At 36.6% G+C, this 19,357-nt stretch overlaps 1 protein-coding gene across 1 annotated transcript in view; it reads right to left on the bottom strand.

Annotated features, from left to right (window-relative positions):
• The window catches only part of LOC107661232 (ADP-ribosylation factor-like protein 15), a 129,904-nt gene that overhangs the window by 58,977 nt on the left and 51,570 nt on the right, over positions 1–19,357 (bottom strand). Inside the window, exon 5 of the mRNA XM_016450730.1 lies at positions 8,625–8,833. Coding sequence (XP_016306216.1) covers positions 8,625–8,833 — 209 coding nt within the window. The remainder of the gene's footprint in view (positions 1–8,624; positions 8,834–19,357) is intronic.

Raw genomic sequence — 19,357 nt, 5'->3', positions numbered from 1 at the left:
CTCAGGAACAGGAGCCCTCCGTGGGCTGAACTCGGGAACAGGAGCCCTTCCTGGGCTGAACTGGTGATCAGGAGCCCTCCGTGGGCTACACTCGGGAACAGGAGCCCTTCCTGGGCTACACTCAGGAACAGGAGCCCTTCCTGGGCTACACTCAGGAACAGAAGCCCTTCCTGGGCGGAACTGGGAATCAGGAGCCCTTCGTGGGCTATACTCAGGATCAGAAGCCCTTCCTGGGCTGAACTGGGGAACAGGGTCAGGGCATGGGAAGGCACATGGGGAGCAGGACACACACAAAACATGGAACAGAGTCTGACACTGACATGGTTGGCTTGTCAAAAATCTTACATTCAGCTGTAGCAAACTTTTGATCATGTTAATTTTCTTCCAGGAAAGGAGTGGTTTTGATGTACAAAGTTCTTATTGTCTCTTATAACACAAAAATCTTTCATTTAAACCCATGAAAATGCAAATCCTGTTTATAATGAAAAATCACTGTTTAAAACTGTTGTTCTGTTTTTAGCAGATTTTAACGGACAGAAAACTCAAACATACTACTCAGGTGATGTGCTGCGTTTTGCATGCTATATAGTAGGGAAGTATATATTTGGATGTACAGTAGGAAAAGTTTTAATCTTTGGCAGTTACACAAATCTTTAAAAGGCAATAACTAGCTGATTGAAGCTTTGAAAAAAAATCATGTTTACAAAACCAAAAAAATCATGAAAAATCAAAACATCATGTTTACAAAACCAGAGATCTTCCACCAAAATCTGATTAAACATGTTACTACCCTACTGAAAGAAATATACTAAACTGTTTACTATTGTAAACAAAATAAACACATTTATTTTGGGCTAAATATACTACAAATACATTTACATATTTATGTGCTTAATAAAAAATACCCTGCATTTGTACTTTTGGTATACTAAACGAATACTTAAAGTCTGCTAAATTAGAACAACTAATTGTGTGCTTAATGCACTTTAATTGTGCGGAAGTAGTGCTGAGGTCTAACTAAAGACATATTAAGTATATCTGATTGTGATAAATTGCAAGTATACTTCAGGTACACTTTAAACATCTTGCATTTAAAGACTGATATTTTACAGCGATCATCCAATCCTTATTAATGGTGATATTAAAATACATTTTAGGCATAATATTCAGAAATGTGCATTGTGCAATAGAGAAATACTCCAAATAAAGTTTAATTATCATTTTATATCAGTAAGTCTTAAGTGATGTGTCAATAATATGTTAATGGATTTGAAGTATACTTTGCATGAAATAAATTTATTTTTTATAAATTATGGCTTAGGTTTTTTTACCTGGTGCACACAACAATCTATCTCGTCTTACTACTAGTGATCAGATTCACATACTATTTAATTTCTTTGTTTAATCTTAAACTGTGCATCTGCGCACATTCTCAGCACTCTCATGATAAAAGTCCAGTTTCCACCAATTTCGGGTGATGCAGATTACAAAAAAAGCCAAATATCATCCGATATACTGGTCGACCACTAGATCAGATCATCTGAAAAGGATCTAGAAACTTGCAGGATGATGTCATCAGACCTGTAATGCACCTCTAGAACACCTCTGAAACCATGATTGATTTCCTCACAGCTGATCATATGATGTCTTCTTTATCCTAAGATGAGTTCTTCAGCCCAACATTTGAGCATTCATGCAGGAAACCTTCATAAAACAAGAAACAGTGCATCAAGGCAAAACATCTACACAGCCTGCTTTGTTGAGGTGTTATATCAACATATGACGCCCCTCTCTCTGCTCACTTCCTCCTTGGGCCCCAACAGCAGGAGGTTGGTGTCAACAAGGAATTCCGTCCCATGAATATTTCCCCTCCTGAAAACAAGTCACACACAGGGCCCTAGTGAGGCCTTTACAGGTCCAATGAGTCTTTTAAACTTCACTGCGGCAATGTAAAAACGAGACGTCGCCAACATTATGCCATAAAATGATACCGGGTGGTGCTAATAACTAGCTTGCAACAACACAGAATGCTCACGCTGGGGCTGCTTCGCTTGGGAAAACCTATACACAACTTATCTTTAAAACTATTGATCAGCAAGAAATAATATCGGTCACATTTCAGAGTAAAAATGATTTCAGGTGTTATAAACATATGTCCCATGTACAAAACATCTAAACTGCTGCTCCATACATTAAACAGGACCTGTGTGTCTGTAAACAGCATTTAGTGTGACATGAATCAACCCACCACAGTCCAGAAAAGTTTTTCAATGGCAATGAGTTGTTAACGTCACAGTTAGCTACGTTCAAATTTAATTTTAGCTTTAGACTTTGTGATGAAAGCTCAAATCCGGTCAGTTATGACAGATGGCAGTGGCACTTCTGAGAGAATAATAAGAGTCAGTTGTGTAGCTGCTCAGTGGGCAGTGATGACCTGCTGATTATACATCATGACTCAGAGTTTGAAGGGTGTTTAGTCTCTGTAGCTCTCTGGGCAAGGTGACTGAGCCCTTGCGGTAAACCTCATGAGTCTGGATCATGTTCTTTTAACTAGGGATGCACCGATACCGATACTGGTATCGGTATCGGGCCCGATACCGGTCTCCTTTACTCGTACTCGTACTTGTTAAAATGGCCCGATACCAAACGTCGATACCACACAGCATGTGATAAGCGCCATATTCAGACAAAGAAACACCGACAACAGAACAACAGACAGCAGAAAGGAGTTAAGGATGTCTACTACGAAGTATATGTATGCAATGAATATAATGTTAAACATTCAGTATTAACGCCTGTATAGCTGATGTGCGCGAGCTGATAAACAAAGCACGCTGAGTGGATTGAGCGCGCGGCGGCACAGATGCGCGAGCTTGTCGAGTGAATATATCTTTCGCACAGACATCACTGGAAAGTGTTTAGTTCGGTCGGATATGTCAAAAACAAGTAAGTAAAACAATGCGCGAGTTACTTAACGGTAGAGAGAGCGAGAGAGAGAGAGCGCGCGCGCAATTCTCTTGTGTGATCTTTGATGTTCACTCACTTAGCACACGCATAATTTGGATTAAAACTAAATGAGTGGCTTTGGAATATAAATCGCAGCACTTTTCAGATGAAAAAACGCGACTTCTATTTCTGAAAATTTCACAGTTAGGAGATGTATAGCGAGTGGTTCCCTGCATTATTACAGCAAAGCGCGTGATTACAGTACAAATCCGCTGCAATGGAGCAGCTCACAGAGCAAAAAAAATTTACAGTGAAAGTAACAAACACCTGTAAAATACATTTTAATGGGCATAATTAAGTCTGAAAATAACCAAAGGTTATAGTCAAACCAAAAATGATTCAGAGACCAGATATAATTTTTGATATTTTTTTACTAGTGGGTGCAGGACACTATAGTTCATTTATGTAAGTGAGGATAGCAAAATAAAGTAAACTGTGACAAATCATACCCAAAAATTCTTCATACAGTGGACTACCAGTAAAATTGATACAAATTTGGGTCCAAAAATTATTCAGACCGAGTCTGGGACAAAAACTGAAGTTCAGGTTTTCATGAAGCTGGATGACAGCATGCCACCCAGGAGACTATATGCTGTCATTAAGGCTAAGGGTTGCCCGGCTAAGTATTCATAGTTGTGTAAATACTGTCATACTAACAGCTGTCTGAATTATTTTGGTTGATTGTAATCCATTACATACCTTTCTATCAAAATTATCTGACATTATCAAGCTGAATTTGTTCTGACACAGTGTAACTCAGAGTTCTTGTCTTATTTTATTACCATTTTCTAAACTATAGTGAATAAACTGTGATAATGTGAGAAATGTTGAAGGTGTCTGAATAAATTTTGGTTTGACTGTATCTATTTGATAAATGAAGTTAACCAACTAACATTATACATACCCTTTTGGTTTCTGTACCCAATATTTAAAAAATGTACAAATGCAATAAAAATATCGGTATCGGTACTCAGTATCGGCAAGTACCAAAAATAAAAGTATCGGTATCGGGCGAGTACTGGAAAAAGTGGTATCGGTGCATCCCTACTTTTAACCACAATTTACACAAAAACAGAGAACATCTTAAAACCCAGAATATGTCTGAGAGAAGAATTTGATTTGATTATAAATGCAATCAGATGGCATGGTGCATAACAGAGTAATTATAACGTTTAATTCATCCACAAAGAGGAACGTTCTTAGCTTGCCCACCTTCATCTAACCATGTTCTCACATTAAGAGTTTAAGGGATAGTTCACCCAAAAATGAAAATTACCCCATATACATCTAGGATGGCTTGGCATTTTTGGGTGAACTATCCCTTTAAGCAAACAATTTGTTTGTAAATGAACTGAGAGACATTTAGTATCTTTCATTTAAAATTAAGCATGCAAGTTCTGCACAAAAGCTCCTCTACAAGACATCTGGATTATTCATGATGGCATGTAATGTTTGAAAGGCTTGTTTGAACGAAGATTCAACTGTCTGCAGCGTTTAATTATGGAGTTTAAGTGTAAGCATTTCAAAAACTCCCAAGGGAATATGAAGAGCTTCTGCCTAAAAAATATGTGGAACAACATGCAAAATAAAACATTTAAATGCACAACCATCTAAATGAAAGGAGTGTGCGGGGCAAAAAGAGGTGAGGAAAAAGGAAGTAAGAAATGAGACTACAAATGCCAGTGCCCCTCTCAGGGATCAAATCTGTCTCGGATATCCTGCTCTACTATTCCACCTCTCTGCTTTTATGGGTCAACCACACACACACACACACTCTCTCTCTCTCACGACACACACACACACATACACAGCATGAAAGTTGAAATCAGTTGTTTTAGTTTTGTATGTTTGACTTGTATGGTGACTTTACCATCTGTATAGATAGTGTTCAAACTGAGGGGTGCTGGTGAGGTCCTGGACTCTCTGAAGAAAGAGAGAAAACATTTAAGAAAAAGAAATAAATAAGAATAAAAAACCTTCTGTTCTGAATCTTAAAATTAATAATTAAAATATATTTATTTATTTACAGTGTTTCAAACTTTTGTTTTCCTTCATTTTAAAAATGCAATAAAAAATAAATAAATAAACAAGAAAGAAAAAAAAGTGACAATTCAAACCTGGGACAGATGAAAACTAAGTCAGGCCATATCCCATTCAATGTGATTGGCAAGTAAGTCAGAGTTAAGTGAGGATCGACGTGTGGTACTTGATCCCTCACTGTGACAGGACACACAGTATGCCTATACTACAAGAATAGAGATGACACTGTGATTAAATAAAAGGCCTGTGGCAGAGCTCACTGCCTCTCTAAGCCAAACTCACGTGGCTCTGGAAGTGTTTGCAAACAGCTAAAAGAGGTCAATCGCTCTCTGTGACTTCATCTTCTAAAAATAGACCAACACATGGCAAACTCCCCAGTAATGTGGTTTACGCTGATCAGATGGAACTGACCACATTTATGAGCTTAAACAAAAAGAGGGGTCTGTGTGGTCTCTTGGTTGACCGCCAACTGAGTGAAGTCAACACCACATACAAGATTTTCTTTAGCATGCAGTCTAGGGCTGCATGATTATGACAAAAATCATAATTGTCGATTCTTCCCTTGAAATTGTAATTGCGATTATTAATTACGATTATCACAATTTACATTGAATGATGTTTATACCATTGTTTGATGCAACTGCATGCCGTATTTTTATATGAAAATAAACAAGCTGAAATCACTCTAACTGAAAAAACCTTTAGTGCTTTTCTATAGTATTAAGCCTCAAATGTCAACTATACATCGAATTGGTTTCTTCTTTAAATTATAAAAAAAATAAAAATATAAATGGTATTATAATGTTATACTAAAACTAAAACTAAAACAATGGAAAAACCCTTAAGATAACATGTAGAAAGAAAAAAAAACATATCTTAAGCATGCAGAATAACATAAGTGGACTTTGAACGATTAATTGCCGCTTTGAACGATTACGTAATTGTGGCAACCATAATTGTAATTGCGATTAGAAATTCGATTAATTGTGCAGCCCTAAGTCACACAGTACGTCACACGTGCCGTTGGTCAATATCAGGATATCTGCTGACCGGGTGGCACACAACCCTATAGGCTAATAGACTATACAAATCGATGGGGAAAATCGGTTGTTATTTTTAAATAGTAGTTGTCTGTAAAATCTAATGTATGCTAAGCATTCCCGCAGATATGCTTGTAATTACTTTATGTCCATCATATAACAATGCACACTCGAGTATAGTGTGATACTCATTTCCATCATCAGCACCTACTTTCGAAAACCTCTCCAGCATATTTCCTCATGTCAAGAGTTGGCAACAGACTTGTCTGAAATACTTTGCAGGCTCCTTCTCTCATCACCAAATGAGTTCTCACTACAACCACAATGCATGTCTCTTCGGTCGAGAAAGCCTAGCAGTGAAACACAAGTAGAGAGTGGAGGTGGCTAGCCAAAACATCCCACACCGAACACAACCGCACTGGAGGAAGGCAGGTGTCACTTTCACATGGAACCACAATGACTAAATGCTCTTCCCTTTACTTAGGCCAGTTTCACAGAGCATGTATAAACAGCATATACTGTAAGCAAAATTGCAGCGTAACTTCGACAGCAGACCTGTTTTGACACAGACAAAAGCCAGAAATGATAAACAGTTATCAGGAGAGAGTTACTACACATTAATCTACACCCCAAACCCAAGGTAGCTATAATCAGTGCTGATTAGATCTGTTTCTGCATGTGGAATTTGTATCAAGACTGACATGGGTGTCTTTTTTAATCAATGGATCAATAGATCACTTCATTTTACATTTTACGTTCATAAAGGCTTATTTTGTAGTGATAAATAAGTTTACACTGTACTTTCAATGTATTTCAATGTAGCTAAGTGTGCTACACCTCAGCAGCGACAATCTGCTTGCATCAATGCTAATTTTGAAAGTTTTGATGCCACAGAATTTGATGTCTTTGTGAGTGACCCTATTGCTAAAATATGAATGTGGCTATATTTTATTCACATAAACACCCATTTATACTGTAAATATTATAAATATTTGTATAATATTATCTGGAAAATATTACCTTTCTATTAAGTGTACCCAGCATTAAGAGAGTTGAACGTATAAATCTGAAATAAAACTATGGTTGTCAATTTAATAAAGTAATTTTGATTAATCTCATGATTTCAGTTTTTAGAAAGCATATTGAAACTGTATTAATGTCAGATTTGGTGACAATTTTGATTTTTATGTAACTTTACTGCAGACACAATAGCACCCCCTTGCGGCCCCCTGTGCTACGCTTGTATATGCAGTGGGAATGACGAAATAAATATCTGTTTTCCAGCCTTGAATTTTCCAATTGTGAGCCACATTTAATATATATATCTGTAGATTCAGAAGCAGACATCCATTTGATTTGGTGAACTGCATCACAAACAACAGCTCCTGTTGGAGGAACCAAAAGGTAAATGCAGGATTAATGTGAAATGTCTGCACCTTAAAGAACACACAAAATGCAATCGGTTTACAAAAATGATGGGAATGTGCTGGGATGAAGGTCATCCCTTCAGTCTGACCGGATAAGAGGAGTCAGCAGCAGAGGGATTAACTTGCTTCAATCTGTGGTCTACATCTGATCAGAGGCTTGAACTCCTAACCTGATACCATCTTCACCCACTTGTTTACAATGGGCTGGATAACAGCGAGTCCTGCGCAGAAGACGATCCCTTGCCTTTCCTTAGCACTTAAAGGTGGAACGTTTAAATATTTATTTCTTTTTCTTTCTTTTCCATATGATTTAGGGACACTTATTTAGGAGAATAAAATATCATAACCTCAGGTAGCAGCCACAATTTATTTTCTTCTATTATTTAATTAATCACCAAAATTAATAAAACTAATCCATACATTTAATATGTGTCACTGTAGTGGATTTTGTTTCAAATAACCACTGCTGACAATTAAAAAATGTCTTTATTATTTATTTTAATATTTAATCATTTATTATCTATTAATATTATTTATTGTTCCAAAAACTTCAGCCTACTATCCTAGACCACCTGAAACATTTAGTTGCAAAATATGTAACCTTCTGTACACATGGTATGTACGTAGATTGATATTTTCCTGTCTCAGATGCATAACTACAGCACCAGACTGTCATACTTTCGTCCTTGTCTAGATTTAATACATACTTGGAAAACTTCAAGTGCCTCCTGCAGCTCAGTCATACTTCCTCCTGAGAAGAACAACCTCTACCAGGTTTTCTCAGCGTGTGGAAAGAGACTATTAGTCAGCCGGCCCACGTCACAGCATGTTTACATCGTCAGCTCTGGTTCTGGGATGCAGTAGGGAGGGGGAGCTCCCCACAACATCCTATCCCAGTCCTGGTCGCTCATCTTCCAAGGCTGACCATAAACAACAGCTCTTATTGCATGGCAACAGGACGCTCTCCAAAACGCACGCTACCCAGCTCTCAGTCCAAACACTTCAGAGAGTGTGTACAAACAGAGGCCAGCAACCCTCAACAGCGGCAGATCACAGAGAAGACAGCCGGCCCTTAACATAGAGCTATATTTGGTGTGGAAAGTTACCATACCTCCGATACAGAGCGGGCAGTTGGTGAATCCTGGTGGTTGGCGAGAATGAGGAAAGGAAGGGTGCACAGCTGAGGATGCTGCATGGCCAAATGGAGCTCAGACCTGGACGCCTCCATCTCTTCATCTGACGCAGCACTGTTGAGGACAAACACCACACCTTGGGAACCTTGATAATATCGACTCCAGTATTTCTTGATGGTCTCAGCTCCTACAGAGAGGGAAGCAGTAATGATGTACCATGTGACCGTTCATGTACCATCATAAGCAAGCAAAAATCAAAAGTGAAATATTGGCCCCCTTTCCATTAATGAGTGTGAATTTTAATTGAATTAGCTAAACCCAACAGGAAGATGAACTGAATTTCCATCGTAGACCACAAAAGTTCACTTATTAAATATAACTAAATGTATGAGCTAAATAATATTTTTAGTAAATACATTTTTTATAGGTGGTATCTATCTATCTATCTATCTATCTATCTATCTATCTATCTATCTAATCTTCATGGCTTTTAAACCTAAAGTTTAAAAATTATCTAGAGAAATTTTGATTTTATAGCTTAAAACTTATTCAAATTGCAATTTTATCCTGTTTGCTACCTGAAGTCAAATTTAATTCAAACTGAGGAATTGAACTGGAGTTTAAAAGCCATTCTTCCTTAAATTCTGAATGGCACACAATCCTGGTTAAAGCCATTACAGGTCTTTAATTTCTGATGTTAGGTTCACATTCATGGATTCACTCTTGTACAAATCTGAAATTTCCAAGGAGATGTCACAGAACAGATCATGAAATAAAATAGTCCCATTTCCTTATAGCATCTTTCCTGTAGCATCAGTCCATGACGTATATCATATTATTCTGTTACAGTGCTCCTCTTGATTTCAAATAAGTTTTAAAATCTTTCAAACGAATCCCTTAGGCTTAGAGTACTAAACTTAGCCTGACTGGAGTCATCCAAAGTAAATATGAAAGAAAAAAGGAAATAAATCATCAAGCACTATTCTGTCACAATAATCATAAGACCACAAGTCAAGTCATGTAACTGTTGACAAATCCGGTGAGATCACGATGACGCAAGTTTGTAGAAAAAATGGTCTTGAAGTCTCAAAACAACATTGTTTTGTGGAAACTGCAAGAAATAAATCACACTCGCCAGAAAAGAAGCATTTGGTTTGACTTGCCAGGCTAAACTAGTGTAAAATAACAGCACACAAGACTCCTGGGGAGATGTGAAACGGCAGTATGGTCATTTGCTCAGTGTTTTCTAACAGCCTGTTCGGAGATGCCAGTTTAGTTCAAATATCTCAATGATTTGGTTCAGCCATCTCACGTGTCTGTGCAAAGAGATGATAGTAATTTATAACAATAACAATAACAATAACAATTTATAAAATGTGCAAATGAATACAGTAGAGATGTAGTAAATGAAATGAAATGTTTTGCCATTTACATAATGAAAGAGAATGGCACTTAATGATTATATGATTAATTATCAAGACATATCTGTGTCATCACAAGTATGACAAACATGTAAAAACCTGTTTGTCTTTGGAGGCATGTTATGCTCAACATCACAAAAACGTCTGCTTAGTTTAACCACATCTATTTCAAAGAGACATAATGGAGTTAGAAATAGATCAACAGACAGAAAGACCATGAGCATCCAGTTTCTCAAAAATGTTTCTCCAAAGAGTAAATAGGCCTTTTCAGGAACTATAGAATGTATTTGGGTTTCCACCAAGTCTCTTGGTTGCTTGTTCAAATGTTAAGCAAATGTTTTACTGGTTTATAGTCTACATATGGTTATTTTTAATGCTATAAAATAATGTGCACCATGCCACGGTAGTTGTTTTTATTACGTGGCACTCTGGAACAATTCATTCTGATTTGTTCATTCGAATGCTTATGTATAATGACTGCTAAACTGTATTTGATCGTTGCCAATCAACCGATTTCCATAGTTGTTCACAGCAGCACTCCACAGCCTCTTTCTTTCACATAATAAAATATATTCAATTTAAATGTCCATTCATTTATTTATTGCCATTTATTTGGCAAATAGTTGTGTAATAAATAGGATACTGTGCAGTCAGACAGTCATTATTGCAAAATGTAAACCTGTTCAGGATGATCTGATCACCCCATCAGGGTTTATTTTGCGATAATGACGTCTGACTGTAGGTCAAGCCTTAGGTGTAAGTTATCACAAAGTGAGTCATCCACTAATCTCCCATCTTCATTACACTTCTGTTCAAAACGTTTGCGGTCAGCAAGTTTTTTTTTTTCATTTTTTCAAAGAAATTAATACTTTTATTCAGCAAGGATGCATAAAATTTGTCAAACGTAACAGTAAAGAAATAAAATGATATAATAAAACTTGAAAAAAAATGTATCACACTTTAAAAAAAAATATTAAGAAGCATAACTGTTTTCAACGTCAATAATAATAATATGTATGTTCTAGAGCCCTAAATCAGCATATTAGAATGATTTCTGAAGGATCATGTGACACTTAAGACACTTAATGGCTGCAGGAAATTAAGCTTTGCCATTACATTGCGTTTTAAAATATATTTATATTTCACAACATTCGTTTTTACTGTATTTTTGATCTAATCAATGCAGCCTTTGTGAGACAAAGAGACTTCTTACAAAAAACATTAAAAAATCTCACTGAACTCAAACATTTGAAAAGTAGTGTACGTCAAGTACACACGAGCCTGTAACCTCATTTCAGACTTTCACCATCCAGATGTTTTACCACAGTCCAGCCACACCATTTACTGTTTCCCATAACACAATCAGAATAACAGCAAGAAGGTAAACTCAAGCTGACTGCACAGTGTCAGCTTGAAAAAAAAAAAAAGGTGTCTGCTAAATTTAATGCCAGTTATCTGCATGCTCAGACAGCATCTGAGGATATTTTTTTTTTATTTCCGCACTAATTTTGGGGCAAATCAGTTGAATTCTTCTCAATTGATTTAAACATTGAGAAACATTAAACAAAGTTGTACTACACTCTTACAGCTAGATTAAAGCATAATCAAAATAGCCAAAATGCTAAATAAACATACAAGGATCAGGGAGTATGTAGAACTTGAGGAAATTCTGAGGAGTTTGTGGAGTTCAGTGGCTGTACTTTGCGACTGAGTCTGGTCATTTGCTTGGATCTGTGTGGTTACATCAGTGATCAGTGGAGCACATCTCATACCCATCTATCATCACACTGACATCTTCTGCCATCTATTGGTCAATGGCCCTGTCAGGAAGTCAAATGTTAATTTGCTGGAAAAACATACTCAGAAAGTCACTGATGTTTCTGTATGGCATCCCAAGACATCATTTAAAACACATTCTGGTTTTGCTCAGACAGAATAATGGAGTACCCACTGTACATACTCATGATGTTGCAGGGCACCATTATGTAAGACATATGTGAGACTAAAAATGAAATTTTGCAAAAACAATCTACTCTTCCTAGGACCTGTTATCTTGACCTGCCAAGAGAAATGCAGATATGTTGAAACAGTCTGTCTTGGCTGCTCGTCTGTCCACATCTCCAGGGCATAGTGTTTCATCTTAACTCATTAAATGTCCATCATCCTGGATCACATCAGACAGCGTGGGTCTTGAAATGCCTTTCCACAGCTCAGATCCAGGTCATGGTATCCAGCTCGAAACCATCTAACCACAGGCAGCAGAAAGTACAAACAACCAAGCATAACCAGGTCTTAGGTTTCTTTTCTCCTTAAATATAAATGAGTAAAATACTTTGGCGCTGTTTAATGTAATCCACACTTCATTCCTGCATTATGTGTGTGCCATTTACATTGCCATTCAAAAGTTTGTGGTCAGTAAGATTTTTTGTTTTGTTTTTTAAAGAAAGGGCACATTCAATTGATCAAAAGTGACAGGAAAGACTTACTAACAAAGTTACAAACATTTCTATTTCAAATAAATGCTGCCTTTTTGAACTTTAATTCGAAGAATCCTGAAGAAAAAAATGTATCAGAGTTTCCAAAAAATATTAAGTAGCACAACTGTTTTCAACCGATAATAATAATAAAAGTTAATAAGTGCCAAATGAGCATATTCAAATGATTTCTGAAGGTTCATGTGACACTGAGGACTGAAGTAATGACTGCTGAGTTATTTTAAATTGTAATAATATTTCACAATGTTACTGTTTTTAATGTATTGTTGTTAAAATAAAGGCAGCCTTGAGAGTGAGCATGAGAGAGAAAAAAAGAGAAGCAAACGTTTCAGCCTGGAACAGTATTTATGTGTGTAGCAAAGTGATAGGAATTTCTGGTCTGGTATGGAACACCGGAAAGGCAGAAAATACGAACAAGCGGAGTGATACAGTGCAACTTCCCCTGACTAAATACCAACAACAAAAGAAAGCTGCTTGACCAATCACATTTGAGAACCCTATCCCCCTTCCTCAATGCCTGATCAAAAATGTAATGTGTTATTATGAAATCTTTTTCTAGCTAATCAGGAGAGCTTTGACCAGTTAGCACTACAAGTTATTTTAACATTTTTTTTTTTTTGTTACAAGGATAAAGAAATAAATACTTTTATACAATACAATTACTTATCAAGCACTGAATAGAGTACCCATAAAAAATCTCTTTGATGTAAGGAGGGCAGGATTCTGCAGGAGGAAAGGATAAGACAGCCAAGCCTACTTCACACAGAGTATTTATTACAGAGATTGATCAAATTTGAGATATGAATCTTTAATATAAAGTTATTTATTTATGATCCTTATAAACTCTACTTGTCATCTGCTGCCCAGCTGGTTCAAGAGCCTGCAGAGTTTGACTTTCCCTCTGCAAATGCGAGATACATCAGCATCCCTGATTTCATCACCATTATATTCTCATAATCGCTTGTGTCGTAAATTGAATGGAATTTTGTGGAAACTAGATTACAATAGAAACAGTCGCCACATATCACATTTAGTCATTAGCGTTGCATTAGTGCAGTCATGGGGAAACATGACAGCATTTGTCATTGCTAACTATAATCAGGTTATAACCTTCAATACTAAAGAACAATGGGCAAAACCCCTGACTACACAGACTAATTTGGTTTGGTTTGGCAGGAGCAACTCAACTCTGGCAGGACATATATATATATATATATATATATATGCAAATATTTATAGATCTATTTTTACAGTCATAAGTTCAGAACAAAGACAAGAGCCAATGTACTTTATTACAACCCGAAATCTAAAATCTAATTTCTGCATTTGAATCATACTTCTCAACACTTCTGCTTTGAGCTAGTGCACAACACTTAGACACTTGGGAAGCCTCTCAAGCATATACAAATAAAATGAGACCAATGGCTGCTCCATGACCCGCGTTACTTCCGCATTCCTCAGTTCCTATGGAATTTTTCAGTCATGTGACTGGCTCAAAGACCTGGCGGGCAAAACATCCATAGAACTGCAGCACAAGCCTGTCCATTTTCTATCTGTTCCAATCCCAAAAGATTTAGATCACCTCTCAAAAGAATAAAACAAAGATATGTGAACAAAATGAAATTTTTGCCATTAGTAATCCATATACTGCACCCGCCTCAATATTTCAATCATTAAAAACAGCGATACATTCTAAAACACTTAAATGCCTTTAAAACAGTGATATTAAAAAATCAAATTCAGTACACACCTTATTGATGATGTGTGCTTTATGCATGCAAGAAATGAGCCCGGAATATGAACACAATGATCTTTTTCTAGCTAATCAGGAGAGCTTTGACCAGTTAGCACTACAAGTTATTTTAACATTTTTTTTTTTTTGTTACAAGGATAAAGAAATAAATACTTTTATACAATACAATTACTTATCAAGCACTGAATAGAGTACCCATAAAAAATCTCTTTGATGTAAGGAGGGCAGGATTCTGCAGGAGGAAAGGATAAGACAGCCAAGCCTACTTCACACAGAGTATTTATTACAGAGATTGATCAAATTTGAGATATGAATCTTTAATATAAAGTTATTTATTTATGATCCTTATAAACTCTACTTGTCATCTGCTGCCCAGCTGGTTCAAGAGCCTGCAGAGTTTGACTTTCCCTCTGCAAATGCGAGATACATCAGCATCCCTGATTTCATCACCATTATATTCTCATAATCGCTTGTGTCGTAAATTGAATGGAATTTTGTGGAAACTAGATTACAATAGAAACAGTCGCCACATATCACATTTAGTCATTAGCGTTGCATTAGTGCAGTCATGGGGAAACATGACAGCATTTGTCATTGCTAACTATAATCAGGTTATAACCTTCAATACTAAAGAACAATGGGCAAAACCCCTGACTACACAGACTAATTTGGTTTGGTTTGGCAGGAGCAACTCAACTCTGGCAGGACATATATATATATATATATATATATATGCAAATATTTATAGATCTATTTTTACAGTCATAAGTTCAGAACAAAGACAAGAGCCAATGTACTTTATTACAACCCGAAATCTAAAATCTAATTTCTGCATTTGAATCATACTTCTCAACACTTCTGCTTTGAGCTAGTGCACAACACTTAGACACTTGGGAAGCCTCTCAAGCATATACAAATAAAATGAATGATGTCTGTTACAGAGCACCGATGAGCAGCACATTTGTTTCCCATTAACTGAATGAACTCCTTAAACTAACATAAGAGTTGGCAGGATGGCAAAATAGTATATACTGTATGATATAGCATCACATTGTAGCTCATGGCTAATAAGATTAGCACACATACAGTACATTAGCTGTAGGAGTAAAATCCAAGAGAACATTGTAAAGTACAAAAATATTGACTCAAACTAGACACTTCCACCCAACGATGTTCTAGATCATTACTTTGACATCTGGGTACAGTATGCTCTTGGGGAAACCATAAATTAAGCATTAGGAATAAGCTGTTAATGTTGGCCATTATCAAATCTGTGTTTCGATGAAGGAATTAGATCAAAGCAGAATTAGTACTAAAAGCTGAAATTCAAAGCAAACTTTTTTCTTTAACTAATTAAATAAATTAAAAGAAGACATTTTCACTAGTGGTGAGACTTTTGGATCCCACTGAACATGTGATTTGTTTTCCCAAATGTGCAGAACAAAGACAACTTTTGTTAAATAAATAAAATTAGAAAGAATTTAAAACTTTTTTTATTTAAATACAATAAACAAATTAGAAAAGAAATTCTAAACAAATGTATTCTTTTATGAAATACAGTACATAAACACATATTGTTTTGTTTTATTGTTTTTAAATCCAGATGGTATGGAAATTCATGCTTTCCAAATCTAATTTGTCACCTGACTCTAAGATACAACCAGGGTGATATCACAGATGGCTGTTATAACTACTCACACACAGAAATATGCATGCTGATTCAGTCACTTGACATTACGAGTTTAGAAAAAAAACAAAAAAACAATCAGGACACTGTTTGGTCTGTGCCTAAAAATGAAGTTGTAAGGAAATGAATAACATTGTCTGACATTCACAGCAAGGGCTATCATCACACATAAAGTCACGTCCAATCTCCTTTGACGTCATTGTCACTGGAGAGGGCACATTCACAGACTTCATTAACAGATGCCTCTTCACTGTGCCAGTCATGCCTCACACCTAACGGACATACTGCTAACACACACAGGGCCTTTGTGTCAAAAGGGTAACAGACACGGATTGCCTCTTGCCATCAGGGTGGATTATTACACGGATGAGGGAAGCAGTTTGTTAACCGCAGCAGGACGGCAGCCTTCACGCCACGAGCTGTATGACAAATTGCCGATATGTCACGACGGCAAATGCTCACAGTTCACATTCAGAACTTTCTCGCATTCACATGCATCCATCCTGTCATTCCACAGTTTATACAGCACCAATCTTTAGAGATTTGTTCATTCTCATGCGGCCGTTTAAGTCATATCAAAGGGATCGTATTTACGGGATGGACACAAACTCAACCAGTGGGAAAAAAGACTTATGGAGGAAGTAAATTGGTATCGGTCATAGTTAAGTTGTAACTGTGAATGCTGACTATACATTTGTAATAGTTTAGGAAGGAGCTTCATTTACACCACAACAAGCTTGAGCCTTTTCCATTTTTCAATTTAAATGCCTTTAAAACAGTGATATTAAAAAATCAAATTCAGTACACACCTTATTGATGATGTGTGCTTTATGCATGCAAGAAATGAGCCCGGAATATGAACACAATGCACTAAATGGTTAAGTGTTTTCTTTATAATGGTTTTCTATGGGAAAACATTTAATATTAAACTTGCACATTGCATTTATATTCTGGGTTCATCTGTTTGCCTGTACAAAATATGCATCATCAATAAGGTGTGTACTGAATTTGGCCTTTAAATATCACTGTCTTACTACATTACTACTTAATGCATACCTCGTAAAAATAACTGGCGGTCAGCGGAGGAAAGCCTTGTTTTGCCCTGCAGGTGGCCGTTTCTGTAAGGGTGTGACGTCACGTGAAAACTATGAATAGCTGTAAATAAACAATTACATATTTGAATTGAGACTTATACTAATGGCTAATTAAAGACCTTTGGTCTTGCCCCAAAAGACAAGGTTTTAGCAAACTGATGCATCTAACAAAAAGCAATCCAGAAAAAAGTAGAGCATAATTTTTAACACTGATAATAAGAAGCATTTTTTGAGCACCAAATCAGCATGTTAGAATGATTTTTGAAGGATCATGGGACACTGAAGTCTGGAGTAATGACTGCAGAAAATTCAGCTTACATGAATAATTAGATTATAAAATATATTAAAATAGAAAAAAACAGTTATTTTAGACTGTAATACTATTTCACAATATTACTGTTTTACTATATTTTTGATCAGATAAATGGAGCCTTTTTGTGAGCATAATAGATTTCTTTCAAAAATATTAAAAGACCCCTTACCAACTCAAAACTTTTGAAAAGTAGTGTAGATTTATGACAACACAGCTGCTAGAGAAATACTGTACATTGTTATAAATAAAAGATTTAAAAAAGAGAAAGAAATACTATACATTTACTAAGGGAGGTTTCAAGAGCCTGCACATCAGATACAGAGTTATAATATGGTTTTCCCGGATCTGGAAAGAGAAGGGAAGGGACTGACAGTTGTAAGCTTTGAGAACACATGGGAGAGGGTGTTAAAAATGCATTACTCAATTTAGCAGCGGAAACACGCAGTCGTATAGTGAGTCAGCCTCCTCTGCCTTTTCCGCTCTGTAACTGCTAAGTGAGACTCGCAGATGTAGTTTAGGTTGAGTAAATGTCTGTGCCATAGTGATGCGCGGATGGCGGTTATATCCGCGGGCGCTGCGGATAATCCGCGGATCGGGTGGGTCGGGTAATAAAAAAATGCATTCTGATTATTTGCGGGTGGGTCGCGGGTGGATAAAATAAATAATTAATGATGCAAGTATTAACTACATTTTCTAAATTATGAACGTGTTTTAAATAGGCTACAGAAATTCAACAAAACATTATTTAGTCAAGAGCAGTACGTTTTGTTGTTTGATTAACATTAATAAAAGACGGCACAGCTAGGCTGCTGTCACAAGACCTATTTCACGGATCCAATACTGATACTCATGCGTTTTATTTTGCAACTGTTTACATTAACTTAAGACAAACCCGACAGTACTTTCTCAATTTGGTACTCGCAGTACGCGCTTTGGATGTGACTGTGAGCGCACGCGCCTCTGGAGAGCGCGAGTTGTCGGAACAAAGCAATCGATCTACAGGTGTGAAAGCACCCTAAAACACTAATTTATTAATCTCACAAATGTCCATTTTCATACTGCACAATATAATGTTGTGACTCATAAATTCACGTGTAGCTGATTTTAGATTTCAGTTTGTGACTGACACACACACACACACACACACACACACACACTACTGTGCAAAAATCTTAGGCCACTAGTATTTTCACCAACAAAAAATAATTTTAAGCCAGTTATTTCTATCTTTTGCTGTAGTGTGTCAGTAGGAAATATCAGTTTACATTTCCAAACATTCATTTTGCCATTAATAATCCAGTAGAGATTTTTGTTTGCACAAGGAGTCTGACAACAGCCAGTGCTCCAAACAGATCTGATTTCAAACCATCATCCAGTCCATCTGGAATGACATTAAGAAACAGAAAAAACTTAGACAGACTAAATCCAAAAGAACTGTGGCAACAAAACTGCAGTTGTCAGGGAACACAGACTGATAGTTCAGTGAGACAACAGTGATGGTTTTATTGTGACAACAGTGCACAATGGTTGTGAAGAAGTGCCGGTGGAGCCTGGAGAATCCATGACAGTACTGTGAATGTTTTAGGCACTTGTGTAAAAATGATGTAAAGTGAGGATGCTTTCAAAAATAATGTCATAAATAGATTGTATTTATCAATTAACTTCTAATAACTAAATTAAATCAACATACGGTTGGTGGTGGTGACCAACTTTTGTCCTAGGTAGACTTGCGCATAGTTTTTCAGGTGCAAGAAGGTTTTTTCAAGCATCTTGGAGATGTTGCCACAGTTCTTCTGAATTTAGTCTATCTCAGTTTTTTCTGTTTCTTCATGTCATTCCAGACAGATGATGGTGAAATCAGATCTCTGTGTGGAGCACTGGCTATTGTCAGACTCCTTGTGCATCCTTGTGCATAATAATCCATCTTACTGGATTATTACCAGTTATA

This window comes from Sinocyclocheilus anshuiensis, unplaced genomic scaffold, assembly GCF_001515605.1.
Source record: "Sinocyclocheilus anshuiensis isolate Anshui unplaced genomic scaffold, SAMN03320099.WGS_v1.1 scaffold1365, whole genome shotgun sequence".
Taxonomy (NCBI): Eukaryota; Metazoa; Chordata; class Actinopteri; order Cypriniformes; family Cyprinidae; genus Sinocyclocheilus; species Sinocyclocheilus anshuiensis.
The sequence above is the reverse complement of the archived record's forward strand: the minus strand, read 5'-3'. Positions and strand labels throughout refer to the sequence as shown.